Consider the following 21,890-nt stretch of genomic DNA (forward strand, 5'->3'; position numbering starts at 1 on the left):
CCTCTGCCACTGTCGGTGCGACTCCTCTGTTCAGTTATTCCCTCTGCCACTGTCGGTGCGACTCCTCTGTTCAGTTATTCCCTCTGCCACTGTCAGTGGACCTGACAGTGGAAGAGGGAATAACTGTTTATGCCCACACGTCTCTGCAGTTTGTTTATTGTGGTGTGCCCAGTTAGATGCCAGTTCAATTTTAAAGACATTAAATACAAATGATAACAGGAGCACCTGTGATGGAGCCGCCAAGTTGTGATGGTTGCGTTTTACTTTCTCTGCACCGCGCGACTCTACAGTCCCATAATAAAGGTCTGATTCCTTCCACTGAGTCTCGCATTCTGTGTGCCATGTGTAAACTGAACAGGAAACTATTTTCAAGCTGAGGTACATTTTAATGCATGTTGCTATTTAAAATAGTCTATCAATACATTGCATGCTTTTCTAGTTTGTAGGCATCGCTGACACAGAATTGTTTTTATCAGACCTGGGAGCTCTATGTGGAAATGCAGAGGGTTTTAAATGGTCATGGGTCCCTGGAGTGTAGCAGGAACAGCATTTTCTAGGTTTCCCTACTGCCGGAGGCCATCTGGTCTCCTGTACTGTTGATTCACTGTTCTTGGTGTGAGGCTGTTTACTTGCCAGTGGATGGTGCCTTTAACCATACAGAGCGCCCTGCTCTCCCACTCAGCTGTCTCTGGCAGCGTCTAGCGCTCCCTGAACAAACTTTAATGTCACTTTGTTTTACAGGACTATTTGTGGGGAAGGAAGGCCCAATGATTCACAGTGGTGCAGTGGTGGGAGCTGGTCTACCCCAGGTGAGTGAGTGGAGCCAGTGGTGACTGAATGCAGTATCTGCATTTGGGATATGGCTGTTTGTGCCTCCAAATCATTGGGTTAGTTATTCTTGATGTTCTTTCGGTTCTATTGCTGAAGTTTAAAATATCAATTTGTATAAAATAATTACATAAAGTCACATTACCCGGTGCCCCCCACCGTGAAAACCAGATACACATCTTGCCTGGTGTTGACAATGAATTGTACTGGATCTTTGGCTTGAAATAGCCCTCCTGGTTTGTGTGGGTAACTTGTCCAGTGTGGTACTGAGCCGGGTCTGTGCTCAGTTATCTGATCTTGGCAAAACTACAGTTGGTTTCAGCAGCCCTGGGTTGGAGAGGGGGGGAAGAAATCATTCGGGGCTTTTGTTCCCATGACTCCTGGTTTGGGTGTGTGTGTTACATTGAGTTACATTACACTGAGTCCACAGCACAGAAAGAGGCCATTCGGCCCAACTGATTTGTAGGTGTGTGGTGTTGGGGTGTGGTTCATGTGCGTGTGTACATGATCGCGCTCGGCTGTGATGACCTTGAAACCTCAATAACCTGCCGACACTCACTGACCAGACTCGTGTGAAGAATGGCTGAGTGTGTGAGGCATCACCTGCGGAGTCCCAACCCCAGCACAAGTCATTGAGTTTTGGAGAAGAGGGCAAAAATAGCTCTTAAATTTAAGGATTTATATCCTTCAGTTTTCCGTCTGTTCATACTTCTCTCCCCCAACTCTTAACCGGCTGTTCGCTGATGATGTCGTGTTGAATCTCCCACTCCTTCTGTTGTCAGTCCAGCTCATGACATCATGTAGTGGAATAGTTGGTAGAAAGGGGAGTGCTTACAGTCTGAAGGTGTGAGATTGAGGAGTTTTATATAAACTTCTGGATGAAAATAAAAAATCTGTAACAGTAAGAGTGTGTTAGTGGGAATGGGTGCAGTGTCCTTCTTTGTTCCTGCCTTTAGCTGAGTTAATGCTGTAAGTGTCGTGTTCAATGTGGGAGTCCCAGGATGCAGGCAGCGCACTGGCTATTACCAAATGAACTTGGGAACGCAACATTAGTGATTCGGAAGGTTCCAGTGTTAGCCTGTTCTTTCCTGTTTTCCAGAGTGGGTGAAAGAGCATGGTCGGGGTGGGGGGTGACTGGGTGTGTGTTGCAGCGTTTGGCTTTGTGTTTGACTCTGCGTTTTTACCTCCTTCTGGAATAGTTTCAGAGCATCACTTTCCACAAGATCCAGTTCAACTTCCCATATTTCCGCAGTGACAGGTAGGAACCATTCGCATCTCTAAATCCTGGATTTTACTGAAATGTAATCAGCTTCTGTTCTGTCAGTTTAAATTTTCAGAGCCACAAAACCGTCTGTCGTTTATAATTGTTATTGGAAGCTCAATCATTTCATTTCATTCTTGTGCATTCAAATGCTTATTAATCATTTGAGGACCAAGACAATTTGAAATAGCTGAACATCCTGCTCGCTTCTGTCTCTACAGTTGTGTAAAGCTGAGTTTTGTTAAATGTATGAAAATGAATTTTATGAAAACAACACTGGAAAAAATATCCAGAACCAAGGATCAAGTAATGATTTATTAATTTATTGCGTTCAGGGTAACAAACGTGAAATGAAAATTTGATGTTTTATGTTTGGTGCTGAATGCTGCAGCCTTGAAGGGTTGTTACCAAGGCCACTGGCTTGTGGGAAAACTGGACAGGGTTTGTGGTACTTGATTTTGAAAGTACCGGGAATCCCATAGAGTAAAAGCAAGTCTGACTTAATCGGTTGCTGTAAATCAGTGGCCCTGTTAATCTTTTAACTGATGTGTTACCAAACAAGTGCCAGGCAATGACCATTTCCAACAAGAGAGAATCTAACCACCTCCCCTTGACATTCAACGGCATTGCCATCACCAAATTCCCCACAATCAACATCCTGGGGGTCACCATTGACCAGAAACTTAACTGGACCAGCCACATAAATACTGTGGCTACAAGAGCAGGTCAGAGGCTGGGTATTCTGTGGCGAGTGACTCACCTCCTAACTCCCCAAAGCCTTTCCACTATCTACATGGCACAAGTCAGGAGTGTGATGGAATACTCTCCATTTGCTTGGATGAGTGCAGCTCCAACAACACTCAAGAAGCTCGACACCATCCAGGTCAAAGCAACCCGCTTGATTGGCACCCCATCCACCACCCTAAACATTCACTCCCTTCACCACTGGCGCACCGTGGCTGCAGTGTGTACCATCCACAGGATGCACTGCAGTAACTCGCCAAGGCTTCTTCGACAGCACCTCCCAAACCCGTGACCTCTACCACCTAGAAGGACAAGGGCAGCAGGCACATGGGAACAACACCACCTGCACGTTCCCCTCCAAGTCACACACCATCCCGACTTGGAAATATATCGCCGTTCCTTCATCATCGCTGGGTCAAAATCCTGGAACTCCCTTCCTAACAGCACTGTGGGAGAACCTTCACCACACGGACTGCAGCGGTTCAAGAAGGCGGCTCACCACCACCTTCTCAAGGGCAATTAGGGATGGGCAATAAATACTGGCCTCGCCAGCGACGCCCACATCCCATGAATGAATAAAAAAAATGTAGTCAGCATATTGATTCATGATGGTTTTAGAAGGAGAATTTTGAAGGAAATAATTTGGCGTTCTATGGCAAATGCAGAGCGAGCTGGGCCGATGTGTTTGGAAACTGAACAGTAGAGACAGCACTTTACTGCATCATTTCATGAATATGGAGGATCTTAGCTACATTCTGTGGAACAGCGGTCAGTTCTGCTGTGGAGTCTGTGCACTGGGTGTACAGTGTTGGGCAAATAACCATGTATGGCGGGGGAGGGGGGAGCGCCCCGTGTGCAGGGGGAGGGGTGGGCCTCCCGCTCAAAAAGCATTTTGAAAATTGTGAATATAATGGGAAGTAGTGATTCTGCGCACACTGAACTGCACGGCCTCCATTGCAGGGACAGGGCGAAGCCAGAACCTCCACTGGGAGGTAGGATCGGCCTTGGTCCGTCTCAGGCATCTTTTAGTGGCTGAATTCACAGTATCACTGGCAGGAACCTGGCAGCAGATTGCACCCGCTCTCTGAGCCAGTTATTTATGGGCTCAGGGAGACCGAAGGAAACAATCACTGAACAACACCTTAAAAAATACTGGCATTTTCTAATTCCCGGTTTGATGCTAAATCCTTGAGAGATAATTGGAATCTCTCCTTTCATGAGAGAAGTGTGTAATACTGCACACCCACCTCTTTCAGCTCCCACCTTCATACGGTGACCGGTTATTAAAATGCAATGATTGTCCTTTCCGGCCGCTTCAGACTGTAACTGTTTAATGGAGGAGGGGAGGGTCTTTGAGTGTGAATATTCAATCCAGGATCAGATTGTTGTGTGCTGTTAGGTGTCCAGGAGCTGGGAAAATCTTCAACTTGTTTTATTTCAGCTGCTGGGGCCTTGGCTCTTGGTTTTGTTTGCAGCAGCCCTGTTCTATGACATGGTAACTCAGAGGATCTGTTGGGTTGACAGGGACAAGCGAGACTTTGTGTCGGCAGGGGCAGCAGCGGGAGTTGCAGCAGCATTTGGGGCTCCGATCGGAGGGACGTTGTTCAGTCTGGAGGAGGGATCCTCATTCTGGAACCAGGAGCTAACCTGGAAAGTGGTGAGTAAAGGCGTTAATCGCTAACAGCAGTGGTGAGGGAAGGCGTTAATCGCTAACAGCAGTGGTGAGGGAAGGGCCTATGTGTGGGGTGTTGCAGTGTTTTGCCCGGGGGGAGCTGTGTGTGGGGTGTTGCAGTGTTTGGGGTGGGGGTGAGGATGGAGCTGTGTGTGGGGTGGTGCAGTATTTGGGGTGAGGGGGAGCTGTGTGTGGGGTGGTGCAGTATTTGGGGTGAGGGGAGCTGTGTGTGGGGTGGTGCAGTATTTGGGGTGGGGGTGAGGATGGAGCTGTGTGTGGGGTGGTGCAGTATTTGGGGTGAGGGGGAGCTGTGTGTGGGGTGGTGCAGTATTTGGGGTGAAGGGGAGCTGTGTGTGGGGTGGTGCAGTATTTGGGGTGAGGGGGAGCTGTGTGTGGGGTGGTGCAGTATTTGGGGTGAGGGGGGAGCTGTGTGTGGGGTGGTGCAGTATTTGGGGTGAGGGGGAGCTGTGTGTGGGGTGGTGCAGTATTTGGGGTGAGGGGGAGCTGTGTGTGGGGTGGTGCAGTATTTGGGGTGAAGGGGGAGCTGTGTGTGGGGTGGTGCAGTATTTGGGGTGAGGGGGGAGCTGTGTGTGGGGTGGTGCAGTATTTGGGGTGAGGGGGAGCTGTGTGTGGGGTGGTGCAGTATTTGGGGTGAGGGGGGAGCTGTGTGTGGGGTGGTGCAGTATTTGGGGTGAGGGGGAGCTGTGTGTGGGGTGGTGCAGTATTTGGGGTGAAGGGGAGCTGTGGGCTGGGGGTTGTGATTCTGTCATTTGATTTGTTTCCGCTCTGCTCTTTTCCAGCTCTTCTGTTCAATGTCAGCCACTTTCACGCTGAATTTGTTCCGCTCGGGGATTCGCTATGGGAGCTGGGGTTCCTTCCAGCTGCCTGGGCTGCTCAACTTCGGCGAGTTCAAGGTATTCTGTAGATTTGATGACGCTTTCTGTAACAGCCTTAACAACCTTATCTGAAAAAACAAATACTAATAATTTTGAGGTGCTTGAGCTGGACTGGAGGGAAATGTCCAGAAGTTTCGATGTCCACGGGCAGAGCTCAGCATCGTTATTAAAGATTCCCTAGTGTGACAAAAGTGAGGTTATTTGTTCCGATGTATGGCTAATTTAGTAATAGTTACTGTTACAGATCAGTTGCACAATTATTAGAAGTTAACTTTCCTTATTGTTTGAAAATTTAGACTTATGAAAACTGACTTAGCTCAGTGGAAGCACTCTCACCTATGAGTCAGCAGGTTGTGAGTTCGCATCCAACTCCAGGGACTTGACCATAAAATCTCAGTCAATTCTCCCAGTGCAGTACTGAGGGACCGCTGCACTATCGGAGGTGCCGTATTTCACGTGACACTTTAAATCGTGGCCCCGTCTGCCCTCTCAGGTGGACATATAAGAGCCTATGGCTCCTTACGAGAAGGGTAGTTTTTCCGGAGTCCTGTCCACCACAAACGGCACTAAAAACAGATTATCTGGTCATTTATCTCACTGCTGTTTGGGATCTTGCTGTGTGCAAATTGACTGCAACATTACAACAGTGACTACACTTGAAAAGTATTTAATTGGCTGTAAACGATTTGGGATGTCTTGTGGTCATGAAACGTGCTATATAAACGCAAGTTACATTTCTATCCTCTGTGGCTCTCTGTCTCTCCCCCAACCCCGGTCTGTGTGGTTGGCTCTCTCTATCTGTATGTCGCTCCCTGCCTGAGGCGGAGAAACAGCCTGTCCGTGGTGGGCGCTTGCGCTCCGGCTGCCTGGCTGTGGCACACACTCGCTTTCTCTGCAGCTCTCTGTGTAGCTTGCTCTTTCTTGCTCTGTCTGTTTCTCGCTCCCGCCCCCCTCCTCCACAGCTGGATGTTCAGGCTGAGCCCGACCGTTAGCTGTTTCAAGTCTCTGCCCTGTGGCCGGGACTTGCAGGCGTTTCTGTGAACTTCCCCTTGCAAAGTTCTGATGTACATCTCCCGCTGTAACACTCGGGCATTTGATAAGCCTCTTGTGAAGTCCCCAGTGCCTACGGCGGCCGGATCAGGCAGGGTCTGGGGGTTTAGTAGTTCTTGGTTTAAGTCAGTCTTGAGACAGGTTGCTGATGTCATTGTGTGTTAGTGTGCAGATGGAGACAAGAAGTGTCACTTATGGACAGCGGTGGACCTGGCCTTCTTCATCATCATGGGTGTGATTGGCGGACTCCTGGGAGCAATTTTTAACTGTCTGAATAGGAGGCTGGCCAAGTATCGCATGCGCAACGTGCACCCCAAGGCCAAGTTTGTCCGGTAAGAGAGCGGAGTGAGGCTGAGAAAGGGCCTCTCAAACTCACAACATCCGCAGCTTAAATTCTGATAATGCTAATTTTTAAGCTACCAATCTTTTTTCCATCTCTCCTGATCGCGTTGACTCTGGCTGGGTTATAGTTCCACGGGTGCCTCACGCAAGTGGTCGTTCTTTATATGTGAATATACACGGTGAGTGTCAGCAGGCTATTCGACATGAGGGGCATCACAGCTGAGTCCAATTCTGGCCTCAACCAATGTTCAAAATATTTTTTCCCGCCTGCGTCACCAGATCAGGACTAGGAGCTCTAGCTGATTTTCTCCCACCCCCGCACCCCTCGTAAACTGTACCTGGCTGTGGTCAGACACACTACGCAGACCACTCTGGGAGCTGGGTGTAGACTTGGTATATCCTGCTTATCACTTCAAATCCTGTCCCAGTAATGCAAACACCTCAACTATTGGGTGCAACCTGCCTGTAACAGTGAGGCTTATCATGTCCACATATGTTCTGTTTAATTTGAAATGTGATATTGTTGGTTGTGTATCACTGTTGTCTCTATCTCACTGTCCTCAGGGTCCTTGAGAGTCTGCTTGTTGCTATGGTGACAACGATGGTAATATTTATTGCCTCCATGACACTAGGAGAATGTCGTGAGATCCGCTCGCAAACACACAGCAATAACACAACACTACAGGTGAGTGTGTCACAAGACACTCTGTCACAATCGCCGGAGGTGATTTCACTCGGGGGTTTGGGGGTTGTGTGGGCGGGGGTTGAGGGGGTGGGGTCCTGAACAATTCCTAATGCCGAGCAGGACTGATACAGAAATCCTGTGCGGGATGAGAGAGACAGAAAATTTGGTCCAAACAATTTAATCCTAGTCCAATTGTAAGTTTCCAAGTTTGACATTTTTCAGCTTTTTAAAAATAAATCCTGTTTAATATTTAAAAAGACTTTGTTTTTCTATATTGAGATCAGTAGCTGTGTGAGAAATGACCTGAATTCACTGATCTGTTCACGTTGGTCCTTTCAAATGTTTTGCTGTGTGTCAGTGTGGTGGTGAGAGATGGGCTCGTTCCAGCCGTCCCTGATAGTTAGACTCTGCCCCATTCACTGAGTGTTACGATGGGTGTGTGTGACGGGCCTGTCTGTGAGTGTTACGATGGGTGTGTGTGACGGGCCTGTCTGTGAGTGTTACAATGGGTGTGTGTGTGTGACGGGCCTGTGTGTGAGTGTTACAATGGGTGTGTGTGTGTGACGGGCCTGTCTGTGAGTGTTACAATGGGTGTGTGTGTGTAACGGGCCTGTGTGTGAGTGTTACAATGGGTGTGTGTGTGTGCCGGGCCTGTCTGTGAGTGTTACAATGGGTGTGTGTGTGTAACGGGCCTGTCTGTGAGTGTTACAATGGGTGTGTGCGTGTGCCGGGCCTGTCTGTGAGTGTTACAATGGGTGTGTGTGTGTAACGGGCCTGTCTGTGAGTGTTACAATGGGTGTGTGCGTGTGCCGGGCCTGTCTGTGAGTGTTACAATGGGTGTGTGTGTGTAACGGGCCTGTCTGTGAGTGTTACAATGGGTGTGTGTGACGGGCCTGTCTGAGAGTGTTGCTGCAGGTTCACATACAACAGCTCGTGTGCCCTATCAATCAAACCTCATCGCTATGCAGTGCATTTTATTGTACTTTGCATTTTTCCCTCAGCTATCTGAGGAGAATGTGAATGCCAGCATCAAAACCTTCTTCTGTCCCAATCAAACCTACAATGACATGGCTACACTGTTCTTCAACCCACAAGAGACTGCCATTCTCCAACTCTTCCACCAGGACGGTAAGTCAGAGGAGGTTTGGTTTTATACAGTTCCTTTTGCATTCATTCCCGTTGCATGCAGTAAATCTCTGTTCCCCTCCCCCAAGCCCCTCACTGCAGAGCGCTCATTTTAAGTCGCAAATCAGGAGAACAGATTCTCCAATTTGGGCTGATTGAGCAATTCAGATTGCTGTAATTGTCTAACTGGTCCAGACATATATTCAAACATATGACAATGACCTGCTGGTCCATTCAGCCTGTCCCACACAATGCACAACATTCCTGTGATTTTAGTGAAACTGTTTGATCTGCTGAAGGTTTTTGCTCTTTCATTGTCTGAGCTGTTTAATGTTCTCTTTCTGCAGGAACCTTCAGTCCAGTCACTCTGAGCATTTTTTTGATTCTGTACTTTATTCTGGCCTGTTGGACGTATGGTGTATCGGTTCCCAGCGGGCTATTCGTGCCCTCGCTCTTGTGCGGAGCTGCCTACGGTCGGCTCGTGGCAAACATTCTGAAAACGTGAGTGATTTGGGAATAATTTCAATGTGATCGTTTTCAAACCTCTCTCCACCGGGGGAGACTGCCGTTAGTCTGTGAGATTGTGCGAATGTTGGTGAGTGTGGACAGGAAGCCAATTTTTATATCACATTCGTGTCCAAAGGAGCAGTCACCAAACGTGATATTCTGCGTTTTGCCTGGGGTACATGGCAAAGTTTGGGTGGGGGGGATATTGGTAACAGCTTTTAACATTTTTTTAATCTGTCCCAGGTACATTGGAATGACCCACATCTATTCCGGGACGTTTGCTCTGGTGGGAGCTGCTGCATTCCTTGGGGGGGTGGTCCGTATGACCATCAGCCTGACCGTTATTCTCATCGAATCAACCAATGAAATCACATACGGATTGCCCATCATGGTCACACTGATGGTATGTGTGTGTGGGGCTGTGGGGGCGCGGTTGCGTGTGGGGCTGTGGGGGCGCGGTTGCGTGTGTGGGGGGGCGCGGTTGCGTGTGTGGGGGGGCGCGGTTGCGTGTGTGGGGGGGCGCGGTTGCGTGTGTGGGGGGGCGCGGTTGCGTGTGTGGGGGGGCGCGGTTGCGTGTGTGGGGGGGCGCGGTTGCGTGTGTGGGGGGGGCGCGGTTGCGTGTGTGGGGGGGCGCGGTTGCGTGTGTGGGGGGGGCGCGGTTGCGTGTGTGGGGGGGGCGCGGTTGCGTGTGTGGGGGGGGCGCGGTTGCGTGTGTGGGGGGGGCGCGGTTGCGTGTGTGGGGGGGGCGCGGTTGCGTGTGTGGGGGGGCGCGGTTGCGTGTGTGGGGGGGCGCGGTTGCGTGTGTGGGGGGGCGCGGTTGCGTGTGTGGGGGGGCGCGGTTGCGTGTGTGGGGGGGCGCGGTTGCGTGTGTGGGGGGGCGCGGTTGCGTGTGTGGGGGGGCGCGGTTGCGTGTGTGGGGGGGCGCGGTTGCGTGTGTGGGGGGGGCGCGGTTGCGTGTGTGGGGGGGGCGCGGTTGCGTGTGTGGGGGGGGCGCGGTTGCGTGTGTGGGGGGGGCGCGGTTGCGTGTGTGGACCCTTGTGGGTGCACACTCGCTGAAATGCTAATAAACATGAAGTTATTGTGTTAAATGCTCAGGTGAGGTGAGAGTGACTGCCCTTGACATCAAGGCAGCATTTGACCGAGTGTGGCACCAAGGAGCCCTAGTAAAATTGAAGTCAATGGGAATCAGGGGGAAAACTCTCCAGTGGCTGGAGTCATACCTAGCACAAAGGAAGATGGTAGTGGTTGTTGGAGGCCAATCATCTCAGGCCCAGGGCATTGCTGCAGGAGTTCCTCAGGGCAGTGTCCTAGGCCCAACCATCTTCAGCTGCTTCATCAATGATCTTCCCTCCATCATAAGGTCAGAAATGGGGATGTTCGCTGATGACTGCACAGTGTTCAGTTCCATTCGCAACCCCTCAGATAATGAAGCAGTCCGAGCCCGCATGCAGCAAGACCTGGACAACATCCAGGCTTGGGCTCATAAGTGGCAAGTAACATTCGCGCCAGATAAGTGCCAGGCAATGACCATCTCCAACAAGAGAGAGTCTAACCACCTCCCCTTGACATTCAACAGCATTACCATCGCCGAATCCCCCACCATCAACATCCTGGGGGTCACCATTGACCAGAAACTTAACTGGACCAGCCATATAAATACTGTGGCTACGAGAGCAGGTCAGAGGCTGGGTATTCTGCGGCGAGTGACTCACCTCCTGACTCCCCAAAGCCTTTCCACCATCTACAAGGCACAAGTCAGGAGTGTGATGGAATACTCTCCACTTGCCTGGATGAGTGCAGCTCCAACAACACTCAAGAAGCTCGACACCATCCAGGACAAAGCAGCCCGCTTGATTGGCACCCCATCCACCACCCTAAACATTCACTCCCTTCACCACCGGCGCACTGTGGCTGCAGTGTGCACCATCCACAGGATGCACTGCAGCAACTCGCCAAGGCTTCTTCGACAGCACCTCCCAAACCCGCGACCTCTACCACCTAGAAGGACAAGGGCAGCAGGCGCATGGGAACAACACCACCTGCACGTTCCCCTCCAAATCACACACCATCCCGACTTGGAAATATATCGCCGTTCCTTCATTGTCGCTGGGTCAAAATCCTGGAACTCCCTTCCTAACAGCACAGTGGGAGAACCGTCACCACACGGACTGCAGCGGTTCAAGAAGGCGGCTCACCACCACCTTCTCGAGGGCAATTAGGGATGGGCAATAAATGCCGGCCTTGCCAGCGATGCCCACATCCCGTGAACGAATAAAAAATAAAAAAAAAAGACTAAGGGACATTCTGGGATGAGCTACGATTTGTGAAGTGTTCCTGGGGTTAAATAGGAATTGTCTAAGTTTATTCCCTTCCGACTGCAGCTGTACTTTTTCTGAATTGCGAGCGGCTGGAGCACCCAGAGCTGATGTTTCACTGCCCAGTGAGGTGCTTCACAGTGCCGAAGGGCCATGGTAAAGGTCACATTTGATAGCTGTACGGTGCTAAGTGCCTTAGACTGTTGCTGCCAGGTGCATTTTTATCAGAGAATTCCATCTCTCCCCTATCTGTGTTTCCCCAGGTGGCCAAGTGGACGGGTGATTTCTTCAATAAAGGGCTTTATGACCTGCATGTTGGGCTCCGTGGTGTCCCGCTACTCGAGTGGGAGACCGAGGCTGAAATGGATAAGTAGGCATTTATCGTTACTGAACTGCGCAGCGGTCCCTCTCTCTTCCTGATAGATAATTGATCAGTGTTGTCCATGAATCAGTTAGCAATTGATTGGATTTAATTTGAAATCCAGCTCTAAGCTCTGGAATTCCCTCGCTATGCCTCTCTACCTCTCCTCCTTTAACTTTCTATTATGCGGCACTTTATCAAATGCCATATACACCACATCAACTCTTGCCCTCATCTACCCTCTCTATTACCTTATATAGAAAGTTCAGAGGGAAATGAAAAAGGAAATAAGAGGGGCAAAGAGAGAGTATGGGAATAGACTGGTGGCCAACATAAAAGGAAATCCAAAAGTCTTCTCTAGGCATGTAAACAGTAAACGGGTGGTGAGAGGAGGGGTGGGGCCGATTAGAGACCAAAAAGGAGATCTACTCATGGAGGCAGAGGTCATGGCTGAGGTACTAAATGAGTACTTTGCACCAGTCTTTACCAAGGAAGAAGATGCTGCCATAGTCTCAGTAAAAGATGATGTCGTTGAGATACTGGATGGGCTAAAAATTGATAAAAAGGAGGTACTAGAGAGACTAGCTGTACTTAAAGTAAATAATTCACTCGGTCCGGATGGGATGCATCCTAGGTTGCTGAGGGAAGTAAGGGTGGAAATTGTGGAGGTACTGGCCATAATCTTCCAAACATCCTTAGATACCGGGGTGGTGCCAGAGGACTGGAGAATTGCAAATGTTACACCCTTGTTCAAAAAAGGGTAAGAGGATAAACCCAGCAACTACAGGCCAGTCAGTTTAATCTCTGTGGTGGGGAAACTTTTAGAAACGATAATCCGGGACAGAATTAAGTCACTTGGACAAGTGTGGATTGATTAGGGAAAGCCAGCACGGATTTGTTAAAGATTGTGTTTAACTAACTTGATAGAGTTTTTTGATGAGGTAACAGAGAGGGTCGATGAGGACAATGCAGTTGATGTGCTGTACATGGACTTTCAAGAGGCATTTGATAAAGTGTCGCATAATAGGCTTGTCATCAAGATTGAAGCCCATGGAACAAAAGGGGCAGTCGTAGCATGGATACAGAATTGGCTAAGTAACAGGAAGCAGAGAGTAGTGGTTACCGTTGTTTTTCGGACTGGAGGGAGGCGTACAGTGGTGTTCCCCAGGGGTTGGTGCTGGGGCCACTGCTTTTCTTGATATATATTAATGACTTGGACTTGGGTGTACAGGGCACAATTTCAAAATTTGCAGATGACACAAAACTCGGAAGGGTAGTGAACAGTGAGGATGATAGCAATAGACTTCAAGAGGATAGAGACAGGCTGGTGGCATGGGCGGACACGTGACAGATGAAATTTAACATAGAAAAATGCAGTGAAACATTTCAGTAGGAAGAATGAGGAGAGGCAATATAAACTAAAAGGCACAATTCTAAAAGGGTTTACAAGAACAGAGGGATCTGAGGGTGGCAGGGCAGGTTGAGCAAGCGGTTAAAAAAACATACGGGGTCCTGGGCTTTATAAATAGAGGCAAGGAAGTCATGATGAACCTTTATAAAAGTATTGTGTCCAGTTCTGGGCACTGCACTTTAGGAAAGATGTGAAGGCCTTAGAGAGGGTGCAGAAGAGATTTACTAGAATGATTCCAGGGATGAGGGACTTTAGTTACGTGGATAGACTGGAGAAGCTGGGGTTGTTCTCCTTGGAACGGAGAAGGTTGAGAGGAGATTTGATTGAGGTATTCAAAATCATGAAGGGTCTAGACAGAGTAGATAGAGAGAAACTGTTCCCATTGGCGGAAGGGTCAAGAACCAGAGGACACAGATTTAAGGTGATTGGCAAAAGAAGCAAAAGTGACATCATGAAAAACTATTTTACACAGCGAGTGGTTGGGATCTGGAATGCACTGCCCGAGGGGGTGGTGGAGGCAGATTCAATCATGGCCTTCAAAAGGGAACTGGATAAGTACTTGAAAGGGAAAAAAATTGCAGGGCTACGGGAATAGGGTGTGGAGTGGGTCCAGCAGGATTGCTTGTGCATTTAGCCGGCAGTAACCTTTCTATGATTCTAAGACGCTCCTCAAAACCCACCTCTTTGACCAAGCTTTTGGTCACCTGTCCTAATATTTCCCTATGTGGTTCAGTGTCAAATTTTGTTCGATAACGTTCCTGTGATGCACCTTGCGACATTTTACTACATTAAAGGCGCTATATAAATACAAGTTGTTGATGATTCGCGTTTGAGAGAGAAATATGCATGGAGCAGCAGTCTGGAAATACCTAGGGCTACTGCCTCTCAGATACGAAATCCATCATCTTTACTGAATCCTTCTGGTCTGCTTCGTTGCAATTCATTACTTCATTAACACTTGAAATATTTAATGGAACTTGCACCATTAATTGAATCAAGCACTTGTTTCTTTTTCTGTTGAGAGACTCCCTTTTAGTGTTTGCTGATGCGCTAGAGGTTTAATAGTTCATAGTGACGTATGAGGAGAGATTGGGTCGACTAACCTATATTCACGAGTTTAGAAGAATGAGAGGTGATCTCGTCGAAAGATATAAAATTTTAACAGGACTAGACAGACTAGATGCAGGGAGGATGTTCCCGATGGCTGGGGAGTCCAGAACCAGGGGTCACAGTCTCAGGATACGGGGTATGCCATTTAGAACAGAGATGAGGAGAAATTTCTTCACTCAGTGGGTGGTGAACCTGTGGAATTCTCTACCACAGGAGGCAGTGGAGGCCAAGTCATTAGATGTATTCAAGAAGGAGATAGATATATTTCTTAATAGGCTACTCTTGCTCCTATTTTCTATAAAAGTACTTCTAAACCATATCGCAAAGACTGGAGTCTGATTATATTTATGTTCAATCCCAGACTGACGGCCAGTGATATCATGGAGCCAAATCTAACCTATGTCTATCCTCACACCCGAATCCAATCACTGGTCAGTATTCTGCGCACCACAGCACATCATGCATACCCTGTCGTCACGGAGAACAGAGGGAATGAGAAGGAGTTCATGAAGGGAAACATCCTCATCAGCAACAACATTAAATTTAAGGTAAATCTACACCCGTGTGATATCAACGCAGCAGAACACAGCACGGCTCAAGTGATAAGAACTGGGCTCCGATGCTGTGGAGCACGACACCTCTCAGCTAATTGGAGTATGTCCCTGAAAGTGTCTGAGGCGATGACTAGGGCTACCCCTGGCTGTGGGATGGCAATGGGAAACTGAATAAGATAAAGGGCTATGGAGAGAGAACCAGGCAGTGGGATTAGGTTTAGATTGTTCTAGCAAAGAGCTGACAGACACAATGACGGGGAAGGATCGGGCGCGACTGTCAGCAGCTGGGAAACCCTGAAATATGGGACAGGCCGAGGTCCTGCCGAATTTAATGGCAAGGCCTCATTCGAATTTTTGTACTTTAGTTTTCCGCACAGCAGGCAGACAGATTGAGAGGTCGGCTGCCATGTGGGAAAGCCTGCTGTACAAGGCAGCCGGGGAACCGTTGGAGCCGGGGGGTGGCGGGGAGTGGGTCAGCAGGTTGGCTTGGGGGTCCGGGGGGATGCACTCCTGCTCCTCCTGGTCCACAAGCAGTGCTGGAAAAGTATTTCCCTGCTGGATTCAGCAGATTTCGCCTCCCTTCAGCCCTGGGAAACACAGCCTGCGGCCAAATGGCTGCTAGAATCTGAGACACGCAGCCTCATTAACATATACTAATTACCAACCCGCCTCTCGCGAGCAGGTTACTCGCCAGCCCTGGTTAAACCGAAAGTGGGTGCATTTGCAGCGGGTTGGCATCTGGTTTCCCATTTTTAAAAATGTAACCCCCCTCTCCCGCACGTCCTGCAGGGTTAAAATTCCCCCCAACGGGTCAAATCACAGCCTCCTATGTTGTGGAGCAATGAAGAAAATAAAAAAAAGCCTTGCATTTATATTGCACCTTTCACAACCTCAAAGCACTTTACAGCCATTGAAGTACTTTTGAAGCGTTGACACTGTTGTAAAGTAGGAAACACGGCAGCCAATTTGTGCACAGCAAGATCCTATAAACAGATATTACCAGAATGATACCAACGTTAAATTATGAGGACAGGTTGCATAGACTAGGCTTAGAAATAAAGAATTAAGAAATAAAGAAAAATAGGCTTAGGAATAAAGAAGATTCAAGAGAATACAAGGATATCGATAGGTTAAGTGAGTGGGCAAAAAATTGACAGATGGAGAATTATATGGGAAAATGTGAACTTGTCCACTTTGGCAGGAGGAATAGAAAAGCAGTATATTATTTAAATGGAGAGAGATTGCAGAACTCTGAGGTACAGAGGGATCTGGGTGTCCTAGTAGATGAATTACAAAAAGTTAGTATGCAGGTAGAGCAAGTGATTAGGAAGGCAAATGGAATGTTGTCATTTATTGCAAGGGGAATGGAATATAAAAGTAGAGATGTTTTGCTACAGTTGTACAGGGCATTGGTGAGACCACATCTAGAATACTGTGTGCAGTTTTGGTCTCCTTATTTAAGAAAGCACATAATTGCTTTGGAGGCGGTTCAGAGAAGGTTCACTGGACTGATTCCTGGGTTGAGGGGGGTTATCTTTTGAGGAAAGGTTGGACAAGTTGGGCCTGTTTACACTGGAGTTTAGAAGAAAAAAAGCTGCTGAGGCTGGGGGTCAATTGAAAATTTCAAAATTGGGTTTGATAGATTTTTGTTGGGTCAGGGTATCGAGGGACATGGAACCAAGGCAGGTAAATGGAGTTAAGATACAGATCAGCCATGATCTAATTGAATGGTGGTGCAGGCTCGAGGGGCTGAATGACCTACTCTTCTCGAATAGATAAATTACCAAATGATCTGTTTTAGTGCTGTTGGTTGAGGGATAAATGTTTATTTCAAATGACTTGTTACTAGCCACAGTTGCAAGATGTGAAGTGACCGGCCGCAGGGCAGTGTGCGGCTGCTGACCACGCACGCTAACGTACTCTGCCAGGTTTAAAGCTCTGGTGTCAATGGTTTTTTATTAACCTGTATGTTTCAAATTCTCCGCAGTACAGGCAGCAACCACCAGAGTGCGCCTTTCATCTACTCTGAGCACGTTTTTATAACCTTTCTCTGCAAATTGAAGTTCAGACATCTGCAATTACCTGCACTTTTTGTGTCTGTAGATGTGGTCATTTTGTCTTGGTCTTTATTATTTTAGTTTCTTTGATTTCTGTCCCTCACTGTTTTTCTCCTGTTAGTGAGCAACCGCAAGCAACAACTTGGATTTTTGTAGTGTCTGGTATGTTTTTTGGTCTTTTCTAAGCCCCTTATCATAGACTATTTCAGCTCTCGTATCTTACATCGCTCTCACTGTGAGTCCCAACACCCCATCCCTTCGACAGTGCCTTACGATTTAACTAAACTTTTAGTAATGTGCTCAGAAAATGAACAGCAAACCCCGTCTGATAATTGCTTTAGTAACTGGAATTACCCGATTGCTCACTAAGCTCTTACTCTAGTCTGATCACAAGATGAACAAGCCATCAGGAAGTTACAAAATATGGTTATATATTTGCATATTAATGGTTATATATTTACAGGAGATCTACTTCCACCTAAATCAGTGGACAAAATAAAACGATTGCAGCTAATCTTTTATAAATGATAGTTTCTTTTTATTGAATTTCTTACCATTGTAGAAACCTAATGAAACTGTTACATGGAAATTCAAAATTTTTCAGCAATTTCAAACAAATTGGTTTCTTCGAGATTTTCAAAGAGACTCTTTGATTTGAATAGTTCTTTGAATATTCTTGCACAGTGTTACTGGGACTGCCTGGATTTTGAATATCCCATCACTCAAATTTAAAAAAGAACTGTCAAATCTGTATTGAACCAACCTCAAGGTATTGTTCAACTCTCTTTCTCTCTCCAGCCTGGAACTGACAAAACTTGCAACATTACATCAAAATAAGTTTGAGACAGGAAAAAAAAACTTGCATTTACACAGCACCTTTCACCACCTCAGGATGACCCAAGATGCTTCACAGCCAATGAAGCGTAGTCACAGTTTTAACGTAGGAGGCATGGCAGTCAATTTGCACACAGCAGGGTCACAAACAGCAATGTGATAATGACCAGATATTTTGTTTTGTAGTGATGGATTGTAGGGATAAATATTGTTTTGTAGGGATAAATATTGGGCAGGACACCGGGGAGAACTCCCTGCTCTTCTTTGAATAGTGCCGTGGAATCTTTTGCATCCACCTGAGGGGCCTCAGTTTAACATCCAAAAGACGGAACCTTCAACAGTGCATCACTCCCTCAGGCCTAGATTATGTGCTCAAGTCCCTGAGAGGGACTTGAACCCACGACCTTCTGACTCCGAGGCGAGAGTGCTGCCCACTGAGCCACAACTACAGTTGCTTTTTGAATTGCTTATGTACTGCAACTTGGTTTAAAGGTATAGGCACTGAATCAAAACTAGACTAAAGTACCTAATTTTTGTCCCAGTGTCTTTAGCATAATAGAACATCCCAGGGCACTACACATTTGTAGGGACAGACTGAGCAGCAGTTGGAGAATTATCATAGAATCATACAGCACAGAAGGAAGCCGTTCGGCCCATCATATCTTGTACCGGCTCTTTGGTAGAGCTATACAATTAGTCCCATTCCCCTGCTCTTTCCCCAGAGCCCTGCAAATTTTTCCTCATCGAGTATTTATCCAATTCCCTTTTGAAAATTATTATTGAATCTGCTTCCACCACCCTTTCAGGCAGCGCATTCCAGATCAGAACAAATGGCTACGTAAAAAATGTTTTCCTAGTCGTCTCTGGCTCTTTTGCCAATTACTTTAAATCTGAGTCCTCTGGTTACCGACCCTTCTGCCACTGGAAACAGTTTCTCCTTATTTACTCTCAAAACCATTCAGAATTTTGAACACCTCTATTAAATCTCCCCGTAACCTTCTCTGCTCTAAGGTGAACAACCCCAGATTCTGTCATCTTTCCCCCAACTGAAGTCCCTCATCCCTGGTACCATTTTAGTATGATGTGGAGATGCCGGTGATGGACTGGGGTTGACAATTGTAAACAATTTTATAACACCAAGTTATAGTCCAGCAATTTTATTTTAAAATCCACAAGCTTTCGGAGGCTTCCTCCTTCCTCAGGTGAATGTGGAAATGAAATCCTCGAACCTATCGCATTTATAAATCACAGAACAATGCCTGGTGATTACAGATAGTCTTTTCAACTGCCCGTTGCCAAGGCAACCAAAGTGTTCAGACAGATAGGTGTTACCTACAGGGCCACCGGATATACAAACGGCCAGAACTAAAAAAACATGATGTGGAGATGCCAATTAAAAAAAAGAGCGAGAGGCAGAAACATAGAAACATCCGGAAGGAAAAGACAGCAATTGACCCGTTATATTAAAAACAGATAACATTTGTTCGCTGGTGGGGTAACGTGTAGCGTGACATGAACCCAAGATCCTGGTTGAGGCCGTCCTCATGGGTGCGGAACTTGGCTATCAATTTCTGCTCGACGATTTTGCGTTGTCGAGTGTCTCGAAGGCCGCCTTGGAGTACGCTTACCCGAAGGTCGGTGGCTGAATGTCCTTGACTGCTGAAGTGTTCCCCGACTGGGAGGGAACCCTCCTGTCTGGCGATTGTTGCGCGGTGTCCGTTCATCCGTTGTCGCAGCGTTTGCATGGTCTCGCCAATGTACCATGCTCTGGGGCATCCTTTCCTGCAACGTATGAGGTAGACAACGTTGGCCGAGTCACAGGAGTATGAACCGTGCACCTGGTGGGTGGTGTCCTCTCGTGTGATGGTGGTATCTGTGTCGATGATCTGGCATGTCTTGCAGAGGTTACCGTGGCAGGGTTGTGTGGTGTCGTGGACGCTGTTCTCCTGAAAGCTGGGTAATTTGCTGCGAACGATGGTCTGTTTGAGGTTGGGTGGCTGTTTAAAGGCGAGTAGTGGAGGTGTGGGGATGGCCATAGCGAGGTGTTCGTCGTCATTGATGACACGTTGAAGGCTGCGGAGAACATGGCGTAGTTTCTCCGCTCCGGGGAAGTACTGGACGACGAAGGGGACTCTGGTTGCGTCCCGTGTAAGTCTTCTGAGGAGGTCTATGCGATTTTTCGCTGTGGCCCGTCGGAACTGTCGATCGATGAGTCGAGCGTCATATCCCGTTCTTACTAGGGCGTCTTTCAGCGTCTGTAAGTGTCCATCGCGTTCCTCCTCGTCTGAGCAGACCCTGTGTATTCGCAGGGCCTGTCCATAGGGGATGGCCTCTTTGACGTGGTTAGGGTGGAAGCTGGAAAAGTGGAGCATCGTGAGATTGTCCGTGGGCTTGCGGTAGAGTGAGTTGCTGAGGTGCCCGTCTTTGATGGAGATTCGTGTGTCCAAGAAAGAAACTGATTCTGAGGAGTGGTCCATGGTGAGCTTGATGGTGGGATGGAACTTGTTGATGTTATCATGTAGTCTCTTTAGTGATTCCTCACCGTGGGTCCATAGAAAGAAAATGTCGTCTATGTATCTGGTGTATAGTGTTGGTTGGAGGTCCTGTGCAGTGAAGAAGTCCTGCTCGAACTTGTGCATGAAAATGTTGGCGTATTGGGGTGCGAATTTGGTCCCCATGGCTGTTCCGTGTGTTTGGGTAAAGAACTGGTTATCGAAGGTGAAGACATTGTGATCCAGGATGAAGCGGATGAGTTGTAGGATGGCGTCTGGAGATTGGCTGTTGTTGGTGTTGAGTATTGATGCTGTCGCAGCGATGCCGTCATCGTGGGGGATACTGGTGTATAGTGCCGAGACGTCCATCGTGGTGAGAAGTGTTCCTGGTTCAACTGGTCCGTGGGTACTGAGTTTTTGTAGGAAGTCTGTAGTGTCGCGACAGAAGCTGGGGGTTCCCTGTACGATGGGTTTCAGGATGCCCTCGATGTATCCAGAGAGGTTCTCACACAGGGTTCCATTGCCTGATACGATGGGACGTCCGGGTGTGTTGGCTTTGTGTATCTTTGGGAGGCAGTAGAAGTCTCCCACGCGGGGAGAACGTGGGATGAGAGCGCATAGGATGCTTTGAAGGTCTGGATCGAAGGTCTTGATCAGTTTGTTGAGCTGGTGGGTGTTTTCACCAGACAGGAGGGTTCCCTCCCAGTCGGGGAACACTTCAGCAGTCAAGGACATTCAGCCACCGACCTTCGGGTAAGCGTACTCCAAGGCGGCCTTCGAGACACTCGACAACGCAAAATCGTCGAGCAGAAATTGATAGCCAAGTTCCGCACCCATGAGGACGGCCTCAACCAGGATCTTGGGTTCATGTCACGCTACACGTTACCCCACCAGCGAACAAATGTTATCTGTTTTTAATATAACGGGTCAATTGCTGTCTTTTCCTTCCGGATGTTTCTATGTTTCTGCCTCTCTCGCTCTTTTTTTTAATTGGCATCTCCACATCATTTTTTTTAGTTCTGGCCGTTTGTATATCCGGTGGCCCTGTAGGTAACACCTATCTGTCTGAACACTTTGGTTGCCTTGGCAACGGGCAGTTGAAAAGACTATCTGTAATCACCAGGCATTGTTCTGTGATTTATAAATGCGATAGGTTCGAGGATTTCATTTCCACATTCACCTGAGGAAGGAGGAAGCCTCCGAAAGCTTGTGGATTTTAAAATAAAATTGCTGGACTATAACTTGGTGTTGTAAAACTGTTTACCATTTTAGTAAATCTCCTCTACACCCTCTCTAACGCTTTGACATCCTTCCTAAAGTGTGGTGCCCAGAATTGGCCACAATACTCCAGCTGAGGCCTAACCAGTGTTTTATAAAGGTTTAGCATAACTTCCTTTGCTTTTGTATTCTGTCTCCATTAATAAAGCCCAGGATCCCATATGCGTTTTTAACAGTCTTCGCAACTTGTCCTGCCACCTTCAAAGATTTGTGTATGTGCACCCCCAGGTCTCTCTGTTCCTGCACCTTACTTTAAAATGTACCATTTAGTTTATATCGCCTCTTCTCATTCTACCAAAATACATCATTTCACACTTCTGTGTCAAATTTAGTCTGCCATGTGTTTGCCCATTTCACCACACTGTCTA

At 47.8% G+C, this 21,890-nt stretch overlaps 1 protein-coding gene across 2 annotated transcripts in view; it reads left to right on the plus strand.

The window, feature by feature from the left end:
- clcn6 (chloride channel 6) overlaps positions 1 to 21,890 on the plus strand; it is a 60,875-nt gene that overhangs the window by 16,730 nt on the left and 22,255 nt on the right. For both annotated transcript variants that reach the window (XM_067970153.1, XM_067970152.1), the window contains exons 8-18: positions 742 to 809; positions 2,028 to 2,086; positions 4,358 to 4,490; positions 5,306 to 5,419; positions 6,617 to 6,783; positions 7,358 to 7,478; positions 8,480 to 8,606; positions 8,951 to 9,104; positions 9,354 to 9,513; positions 11,689 to 11,795; positions 14,669 to 14,855. In XM_067970153.1, coding sequence (XP_067826254.1) covers positions 742 to 809; positions 2,028 to 2,086; positions 4,358 to 4,490; positions 5,306 to 5,419; positions 6,617 to 6,783; positions 7,358 to 7,478; positions 8,480 to 8,606; positions 8,951 to 9,104; positions 9,354 to 9,513; positions 11,689 to 11,795; positions 14,669 to 14,855 — 1,397 coding nt within the window. The remainder of the gene's footprint in view (positions 1 to 741; positions 810 to 2,027; positions 2,087 to 4,357; positions 4,491 to 5,305; positions 5,420 to 6,616; positions 6,784 to 7,357; positions 7,479 to 8,479; positions 8,607 to 8,950; positions 9,105 to 9,353; positions 9,514 to 11,688; positions 11,796 to 14,668; positions 14,856 to 21,890) is intronic.

Source organism: Heptranchias perlo, chromosome 32 (genome assembly GCF_035084215.1).
Source record: "Heptranchias perlo isolate sHepPer1 chromosome 32, sHepPer1.hap1, whole genome shotgun sequence".
NCBI classification, from domain to species: domain Eukaryota; kingdom Metazoa; phylum Chordata; class Chondrichthyes; order Hexanchiformes; family Hexanchidae; genus Heptranchias; species Heptranchias perlo.